We start from the raw sequence: 9,907 nt of genomic DNA, 5'->3' as shown, positions 1-9,907 counted from the left end.
TAGTTATAGTATAACTACAGGGTTTAAGGAGTGAAAAAATATTTTAACTAGAGGGTAACAAGATCTGTACTTATAGTCTAACTACGGGGTCGCGGGCTGTATTATGAAGCAGGGGACCAATTTTGTACTTACCCAGCGAGCACAAAACGTTTTTTCAACGTTGATTTTTAGTTTAAATTTGGGTGATATTGGGTTTGAACGTCTAAGACCTAATTTCACCCTCTTTTCAACCGGCTAAAATGCGGTTACAACGTCAACGTGTAAAAAAACACAATTTGGTTCATCATATTGTTAAAACATTTGTTGTAGTAGTTTGGAATAGAGACAATATTGATAGTGTGTGAATTGGCATTTGTCCATTTTATTGTGTAACTGAGAGTTGAAATCTGGTCTACACGAAAACTACATTTCAACGCATTTTATGTTACATGAAATATCATAAATATGGACTATATAGGCTATGTGGTGCCAGCAAAAAGCTTCCAGGACACAACTATGGTTAATAGTTTAGCGCAATACTATAAAATAATCAATTCAGTTCCTGCAGCAACGCGCATGCGCAAGTACTATACTAGCTGTGACTGACTAGACCAAAGCAAGTCTGCACCGGTCTGCACCAAGTGCGGAACGAGGTGCTCTGGGCACGCTATGTTATTGTAACATACTGTATACGAGGCTCTGTGTACTGGTGTCAAATGAAGTTAACCTCTGAAGCCGTACAGCCTACAGACTATAGTTGCACACACACACAACATAATTTTAGTCTGTTACATAAGATAGTCTCGTACACATCACATAAAATAACTTGCCCTCCCGATCGTTGACAATTGTGTAGTCTACGTTGTGTGCGAGATAGAGTATATATGTGCCCGGCTCTCTGTATAATATAAGAAAATGTATAGCTCAGAGCGTAGCTTGAACGTGGGAGAACGGGGTTTGAATCCCGTGTGCCCTCCTGAATTTTTAATTTAAGATCCTGGTGAAATATGGTCTAAATCTGAACGTTCAATATACGTGTGCAAATAGTGGGTGAAAAAACTTTCACTTCCAAACCTTCCTTGCACGTTTTTTCAAAGTTGACCCTAAACGTTTTTTAAACGTCTTTTCAACCGAAAAATGCTCGCTGGGTATAGGCTAATTACGGGGTACCACACTGTACTTACAGGGTAACTACAGGGTTTAAGGATTGCAGTTATAGTATAACTACGGGGTTTATAGTTATAGTCTAACTACGCGGTTTAAGGAGTATAGTTATAGTCTAACTACGGGGTTTAAGGAGTCTAGTTATAGCCTAACCACGGGACTCTCGTGAGAGCGAGGCGGGCGCAGATTTGGAGCGAGGCGCCACAGTTGCTCCCCACCAACTGCGCCCGACTGCATGACAGAGGATGACGAGAAACCCGAGAAACGCATCAAGCTGAGCGCCCATTAGTTCAACACAGGTGCATCACAAACCCACAGTGAAGTGTAGAAACTTCAATTTTATATCTATTCCAAGCTGTCACTCCATATTTTACAGAAATACCACCTGTAATGCCTACATAAAAATAAAAATAAGGAATCTGAAGGGCTGTGTCATTTGAGCAGTGAGTGTGGGTGGCGCTAATGCATGTTTTAATCTGTTTACAAACCGCTGTTAAACAAAACTAGTGTGCTGCGGGGGTGTTCGACTTGGGGTCCACCCGCTATGCCGACCACCCGCAATGCCGACCGCGTGGAGGTGACTTCCATGCTTGGGGCTCTCTTCTGGCTCATGGAAGCCGACTTTGGTGCTTAAAATCTGGGTACAGAGGACCTCGAGACCTGGGGATCTCTCCTGGCTTTATGGAGGGGGGTGCAAATCTCGGCAGTTTGTACCTGCCGAGATTTGCATCCCTGTTTTTAAGTTAAAACGGTTAAAACAGTCCAAAAATATGGTGGGGGTGCAAAACTCGGCATGACACCGCGTCTATGTGCCGACAGGTCGCAATGCCGATAGGCGATAGCCCACAAGCAGAACCAGCTGAGCGAGGCGGCGTGCAGCGTGTCGGTGGAGCTAACCTCTCCCAGCCCCCACGCCAAACCTAACCTCCCCCCATGCCTAAACCTAACCTCCCCCAGACCCTAACCCAAAACCTAACCTCTCCCACCCCCACGCCTAAACGCATCAAAGTCGGTCTCCATGAGCCAGGACAGAACCCCTGGCTTGGAGATCACGTCTACCCAGACAATTATATCATTTTTAAACAGTTAAGTTTCCGTATAAATCATTACAATATGCTCCCGGAAGATGGGGATGCAATTCTCGGCGGGGGTGCAAAACTCGGCATGACAGCGGCACCGTTCGACTTGTTGACGCCTCGCCTGACTGTGCTCGCCTGGCCTGCTCTCGTCTGCTTTCCAGGCGAGGCGGCAGTCAACTCAAACGAGCCTCGAGCAGCCCCCGTCGTCAGCCGACGGCGCCCCCTCCCTCCCCGCATGACGGCGCTCCATCCGCCGTCATACGGGGAGGGCAGGGCGAGTTTAAGCGAACTCGCAGGCACTCGCGTGTGCTCGCAACTCGCCCCCGCGAGAGTCTAGTGTTCTTAATCGCGTATAGCGTCCCTGCTGCTAAGTTTGTCCCAGTCACAACACCGTAGCTCGGGCACCCTGCTGAAGTTGGGGAAGAAGCCAGGAGAGGTGGTGGGCCCTTAATAAACAAACGAAATAATAACATCAGCTGTTTACAGGTGAGTTCGTTCGCTGTGTCATTGCTAAAACGACCAATTGTTGTTTTAAGTCACGTTAACACATTGATTTTGTAAACAAGCTCCTAGGTTGTGACACTGACAGTTGATAGCAGCTAACTTGCTAACCGTCGCAAACAGCTAAAAATATTCCCCTGTGGAGCAGAGCAGACAGATGGAGTGGAGATAGCTAGCGAGGAGACTTTGGTGACAGGTGTAACAGCTAGCGGCAAGCTGTACTCTCAAATAGATTATATATTTCTGTTGCTGTTATTTAATTGCACAGCTATAACGTTAGCTGTAGTTGGTAGGACTTGCAAGTAGTGGGCGTTGACCATGGCGGTGACAGATGGTGTTTATGTCTCTGATTCTGGTGATTGAACTAACGCTAAGTAACCTCTGGTCTCTCAGCCAGGCCCTGTTGTTCTACTGTTGTGATTTAAGTTTGATCCAATGTACTCACTTTTCAACTCGTTATACTCCATTTCCATCTTCAGACGCAGCCCTTCACTGTGTCCAAGCAGTCCAAACGAGTTAAAGCTGTTCTTAGCTATTCTTATTTTCACTGGGGTCCGAACGGATGTTGTTAGATTATCTCAACGTTTTGCGTTGTCAGCCTAGGTACATTAAAGTAAATGCAAACAATAAAGTAACACAGATCTTGCGGCTGCTTTTTATTTTCACCAAGGACTTTGTTTACAAATTGTGGGTTTCCCCTTTAGCCTTACAGAACATATTAAACAGGGTATGAAACTGACTGACTGCTAACAAAAGCATCAATGTATCCTGTACTGTGTATTATCCCTTTTTGATTTGCTTGATAGATAGATAGATATATAGATAGATAGATATATACTATAGATAGATAGATAGATAGATAGATACTGTAGATAGATAGATAGATAGATAGATAGATAGATAGATAGATGGATAGAGTACTTTATTTATCCCTGGAGGCAGGGCCATGGTTTCTAAATGGCTAGGTTACAAATACAAATGTGAGTTTTTTAAGATATGACTTGTTCCCAGGTAGGTAGACAATCCATCACAATATGAAATACTTTTTTTCTTTCCATTAGCACTTTTAAGAGTGAGACATCATGGGCAACACCAGTGACAGGGTGTCTGGAGATCGCCACGGAGCCAAGGCCCATCGCTCAGACAGCAGCGGCAGCCACAAAGAGCACGAGCCCAGCGGCAAGCTGGTGGACAGCACAGACGACCCTAACATTTTCAACACCCACGGGCCAGAGTCCAAGGTGCTGCTGGATGAATACACTATAGAGTACAGTAGGGGTGTCACGATACACTCAGTTCACGATACGATACGTATCACGATACTGGGTTCACGATAACGATACGATACGATACGATTTTAACAATATTTTTTTAAACTTGAATAATGACAATATATGACTGGAAAAGTAGTATTTTATTTGAAATGCACAAATACAAAACATGCTGTTGTGGGAAATTGTTATTACAATAACAACTAGAAAAAACATGAGATTGGAGATAAGGCTTATCTTGAAATAGAATGAGTTACACCGTCACTTAGATTTACTTTGAACTAAAAGGTTTCTCAGCAGTATAAATTCTCATTATGCATCTTCAGTTTTTCTTCAAACTCAAACAACAAGACTTTTCTTAGTCTATTTTTTATGCATCTTCAATTTTTCCTGTCAAGTAAACAGTTTTGCCAGAAACTCAATTGAATGGTTTCTCTCCTGTATAACTTCTCATGTGTCTCTTCAGAGACTTGTTCAACTGAACTACTTTCCACACATTGAACTTCAACAAACAAAGACGTTTCTTTGTCTATTTTTGAAAAAAAAAAAAAAAAAAAAAAAAAAAAATTTTTTTTTTTTTTCACGATATGAGATTTCATCTCAACGATACATATCGTGACGTTTTACTATCGCGAAATTTCGTGGGACGATATATTGTGACACCCCTAGAGTACAGTGATGTTGCACAGAGGGCTTTTTTGTTCCCAGAGAACAAAAAGGGCTTAGAATTGATATTTGCAATTCCCTCGGTGCTCTCCCATAGTTTGCTTTCCCCGCTGACTGAAATAATCAAAATCAAGCGACTGTTGGCGGTCAAATTAAACTGAGAAAGTGTGCTAAAAGCCGAATCCTCCTGACCATGGATGTGATTCTTTGTTATCCAGACATTAGGAGAGAAAGAATTCACCCCAGATCTCGATGACCTGGTGAAGACCGGGCCTCCTCAAGCTAGACCCACTGTCATCCGCTGGGCGGGTGGAGGCAAGGAGGTCTACATAGCTGGCTCCTTCAACAACTGGAGCACCAAGATCCCCCTAAATAAGAGGTCAATAGGATTTATTTTTTTAAATTCAGCAAAGAAGTTTGATACATCCTGATTGTCTTATATGGATCTCATGTTCAGTATCTCAGACACACTAGCAAATGACTGAGTACCAGTTGTATAGTTTTTCCTGAGAGGAAGGCTAGTGTGCTAGCTAGACTAATGCTGGTCTGTTTCCTTCTCTCCAAAGCCATAATGACTTTGTAGCGATCCTGGACTTGCCAGAAGGAGAGCACCAGTACAAGTTCTTTGTGGACGGACAGTGGGTCCACGATTCTTCAGAGGTAAACCCAACACTCAAGTCATGTTCCTGTTACCAATGTACGGGGCTTCTTGGCTTGTTTCGTCTTGCTTGCCAGATTATCAACACAGTCTGGCTGCTCGTACTCTCACTCTGGTGTAGTGGGGAAACTAACCTTTGTTATCTTTACAACCATCCAATAAAAGAGCTAGCTTGCTAGCTAGCGTTGTTGTTGTTGTTTCATAGCAGCGGAGGCATTTGAGCATGTTGTAGCTGTTGCTCTTTGTCAAGAAATAGTAATATGAGAAGCACACTCCCAAATGTCTTCAGCCCCTCCCAGTGACTGTGAAAGTAGCCCATCTCACAACACCAGCTAAGCCTCTCTAAATGCCAGGGAAAAGCCTGCAGTGTGCTATAAATAATAATTATGATTCTGCTTGATCATAGTTGTGTTTGCTCTCCTTCCCAGCCGGTGGTGACCAGCCAGCTTGGCACCATCAACAACCTGATCCACGTGAAGAAGTCTGACTTTGAGGTGTTTGATGCCCTGCAGGTCGACTCTCTGGATAGTTCTGACACAGGTACATCTTATACTGTTTATACTCGCTGTCCTCGATTGTAAATGGTAAATGGCCTGCATTTATATAGCGCTTTTATCCAAAGCGCTTTACAATCAGTAGGTTCATTCACCCATTGTCTAGACAACTAAATGTCATCAATCAATAGAAATAGTTATTGGTAAATAGTTATTGTTTTTCTTCAATACAGATTGTATATGCACAGATCTGAGTCTGGACGTTTTTGGGAAATTACCTTGATTGTTTCCAAAGTTTTGGAGTTGGATCAAATGTCTGGCAAAGCATCGGGGGGAAACAGACAACTACTTTTATGTAGATGTAGACCCAGTGCTGTTTGTAAGAACAGTCCTTTTGACTCGCAGCGGTCTCACACTGTAGGAGCCAAGGTCAGTCATGTGATTGTGTCTGTTTGTTCACAGACCTGTCCAGCTCCCCTCCAGGGCCTTATGGACAAGAGCAGTACATCTTCAGACCTGAGGAGCGCTTCAAAGCACCACCCATCCTGCCACCTCACCTGCTTCAAGTCATACTCAACAAGGACACCAACATATCTGTCAGTTTCCCTTTGTCACAACACGTTCACATCCCCCTGCCTTGAATTCTGTTTGATATGTAACTCACTATATTTTATAGAGAGCTTGAATTCTCTTTGTTGTTGTGGGTTTGATTATTTTGTCTGACTGGTAAGTTTTCCTCCCTCCCCCCTCTTCACAGTGTGATCCTGCCCTACTGCCTGAACCCAACCATGTGATGCTGAACCACCTCTATGCCCTCTCAATAAAGGTAGATGGAAACTGGAAACTGCTCAAACCCTCCCTCCTCTTCAGATGTAACCACGTCTCCTGGATGACGTGAAATATTAGACTCGAAGATCAGATCAGATTAGACTCAAGAATATTATAGGCTTTTTTTTTGTTGCCCATCTCTATGTTCTACAGATTCCAGAACCCCGTTTTTTTTTTATGTATTCAAGATCTTTTCTTCTGCTTCTTCTTTGTCTGCCTTAAAATGATGTGGAGCTCAGAGACTTTCAAGCCCCAGAGCAACCAAATTTGGTTTTAAATGACACCGATCAGTCATATGGTCTCGTTATAAGGACTAACTTTACACACTGACCCATAAGTCCCAAACTTTATAGTCTCTAGAATATTGTTTTGCCTCTGATTCATTCCTTCACTCAACAAGAATTCATTGCACATCCTGGTTTCATTTCTGCATTGATGTTTTTCTGCCATTTTTCCTATTTTAAATTTCCCCTTCTATTTACCTGCTCCAGAGTTGATCTAGACTCCACAAAAGTGTGTACCCAGTATATTTGAACTGTGTTTGATTGTGACACACAGATGAAGGTGACTGACCCCACTAACATAATACTGTTGTGTGTTTCTGCAGGACGGAGTGATGGTGCTCAGCGCCACCCACAGGTATAAGAAGAAGTATGTCACGTCTCTGCTCTACAAGCCGATCTAAACGTCGCCCTCGTGCCTCTGGAGAGAGCAGCATGTTTGTATCCTGCTGCTTGTTACATTTCACATTTAGGCCAAAATCTTGCACTGAAACAATTCCCAGTTTACAGGTGAGCTAAGGGCCCAGTGGCTGTGAGGGTTCAAAGGGCACACTTCTCTCGACATAGGGCTCTGAACAAAAGTAGCAAAGTGTGCATGGCGTCACCTGTGACGCTCGGCCTGCGGCGCCTCCTAGTGGGAGATCAAAACCATATTGTGGTATATACCTACGACACATCTACAGTTATCCAAGAGATACGAGACTGACACAAAACTGCGGTCTGTATTTGAGTGTTTGCAGCACCTTGCGGTTCTTTGCATGTTAGTGTGTACAAAAAGACTTTGATTTGATGATGAGGGTGCAGACCTGCTGGATGTATAGACCTGATGGATGTAGGATGGTGAGGATTTTGAGTGTTATTGGTGGTGTGGATCGTTTTGATTTATTATGGCATTGTTGCAATTACGTTTGAAAGCGATTGACTTCACGTTATGGGCTAGTAGTGCATGCAGAAAACCAGAGTGGTTTAAAATGGCCACTAGATGGATGTGGCCTAGGTAGGTTACTGATGAGAACAGATTTGGCTTTTGCTATAGAATGAACAGTACGTGGAGGCAGACTCAGCAGCATGTTGAGGACTCAGAAGAGGTGGCGCTCATCCCAGAGATGATGCTAAAAAGGGACAGGAACAATGTCTGATGTTAATCCTCCAGACTGCATGTTGTGTTGACTGTTGAGGTTGGGTCATTCAGTAGAACCAAACCGACTGTTGAGGTTGGGTCATTCAGTAGAACCAAACCGCGACATGAACCAAAATGACCAATGATCCCTTGTCTCCCAAAGTGTATGTTCCATGGTCACTATTTGTGGACTTCTTGGGACCGTTTCCACAGAATCTGGATATTAATATTATTAACATGAACAGATTTTCCTTGAGGCTGACGTTGAAACATGTTTCCAGCTTAATGCTGCAGCATGTGTTGAGTTCCGCTGTGTGTTGCCTTGATATTGACACCATTTTGCGAGCACTTTTCCCATCCTGTGAGCAGGAATGTTGACTTTTGAACTATGCAGCAGACTACTCTCGCCCCTGTAGCTTCTTGGACTGTCGAGTCCAATCTGCATTTTATAGATAATGCTGACATTTCAGTGCTTTGTATTTTGTGCATCTGTGTTTAATAATGCTATTTATCTGTTACATGTAATATTTATACACCGTGGCTTACACACACAGCAACAGTTACTCGTGGCTGTTTTGCATGTATTGATTGTCTACGAATTATGAGTATAATATGGCACATTTCACAAGTGTGGCCCGCTGATCTAACATTTGGAATCAAATTCAGACGAGTAAAGTGAAATAAATGGACAGTGGATCTTTTAACTTCCATCATGGCTGTCATTTTGAGATAAAGGCCTTGTAATAAATTGATCATAGATCATTTGATCCTGTATACTCTCCCATCACAAGGAGATTGTTTGCATGTAACCCACTGCAAATAGGTCCAATCTGTAAATGAATGGGTCGCCCGACCACACAGGCAAAATGTGATGATCGGAGACGGTTCTCTCATTTTCAGATTCATTCAAAGAGCTAAACAGAGTTTTCAGTGCAGTTTGAAGCTGTAAAAACCTTCCTCACGTTTGTTTTCTTTATAGCCATTTAAGTGAGTCTGTATTTTGAGTTACGGTGTGAGTTGTGTTCTGTCATTCAAGTATCTGTGTTAACCTGACACCGCCAGAACACAATACCGCCCCTGTCTGGCAGCGTCAGGTAATGCACATGTACCCATAACCCACAGAATAGACCCTTCTCACGGGGGCCATTTTGTGTCGAAAAGGTCAGAATAAACACAGGTGCGAGCAAAACACTAATGAGGGTTTCCACATTCCAATCATGGAAGTTGGAAACCCTCATTAGTGTTTTGCTTGCACCTGTGTTTATTCTGCCTTTTCGGCACAAAATGGCCCCCGTGAGAAGGGTCCATTCTGAAGGGGGCTTAAGGACTATGTTAAAGGAGTATGGACATATTATGGAGCTTTTAGGCCAAAACCAAAACTTGAATTTTTACAACTGTTTCATGTTTGTTTTTAAGAAAATAATTACTGTAGCAGAAGCAGTGTTCAAATCTATTGTACAACTACAAGGTTTTACTTGTTTGCAAATAAAAGGCCGACAAGCTCTTCCTATTTCTGTCTTTCTTTCTATTGGTTGGGTGACTAATGAGGGTTTCCAACTTCCAATCATGGAATTTGGAAAGTTGGAAACCCTCATTAGTGCTTTGCTTGCACCTGTGTTTACTAGGGGTGTCACAATATATCGTCCCACGAAATTTCGCGATAGTAAAACGTCACGATATGTATCGTTGAGATGAAATCTCATATCGTGAATTTTTTTTTTTTTTTTTTTTTTTTTTTTTTTTTTTCAAAAGTAGACAAAGAAACGTCTTTGTTTGTTGAAGTTCAATGTGTGGAAAGTAGTTCAGTTGAACAAGTCTCTGAAGAGACACATGAGAAGTTATACAGGAGAGAAACCATTCAATTGA

General features: G+C 42.8%; 1 protein-coding gene across 1 annotated transcript; it reads left to right on the top strand.

Annotated features, from left to right (window-relative positions):
• Nucleotides 1-2,582: 2,582 nt before the first annotated feature.
• prkab2 (protein kinase, AMP-activated, beta 2 non-catalytic subunit) lies at nucleotides 2,583-9,225 on the top strand. Its single transcript, XM_083658856.1, has 8 exons — nucleotides 2,583-2,708; nucleotides 3,785-3,964; nucleotides 4,879-5,039; nucleotides 5,227-5,320; nucleotides 5,747-5,858; nucleotides 6,275-6,408; nucleotides 6,570-6,638; nucleotides 7,248-9,225. The coding sequence occupies exons 2-8, from the start codon at nucleotides 3,806-3,808 to the stop codon at nucleotides 7,323-7,325; spliced, it is 807 nt and encodes a 268-aa protein (XP_083514982.1). The 5' UTR covers nucleotides 2,583-2,708; nucleotides 3,785-3,805; the 3' UTR covers nucleotides 7,326-9,225.
• Nucleotides 9,226-9,907: the final 682 nt, after the last annotated feature.

The sequence above is a fragment of the Poromitra crassiceps genome, assembly GCF_964638095.1.
Source record: "Poromitra crassiceps genome assembly, chromosome: 23".
Classification (NCBI taxonomy): Eukaryota; Metazoa; Chordata; class Actinopteri; order Beryciformes; family Melamphaidae; genus Poromitra; species Poromitra crassiceps.
This window is presented reverse-complemented; position numbering and strand designations above follow the sequence as displayed.

Coding starts and splice junctions, on each gene's coding strand:
- prkab2 (XM_083658856.1), top strand. CDS start 3,806: ATGGGCAACACCAGTGACAGGGTGTCTGGAGATCGCCACGGAGCCAAG. Junction 5,040..5,226: donor AAGATCCCCCTAAATAAGAG/GTCAATAGGATT, acceptor TTCTCTCCAAAG/CCATAATGACTTTGTAGCGA. Junction 5,321..5,746: donor GGGTCCACGATTCTTCAGAG/GTAAACCCAACA, acceptor TCTCCTTCCCAG/CCGGTGGTGACCAGCCAGCT.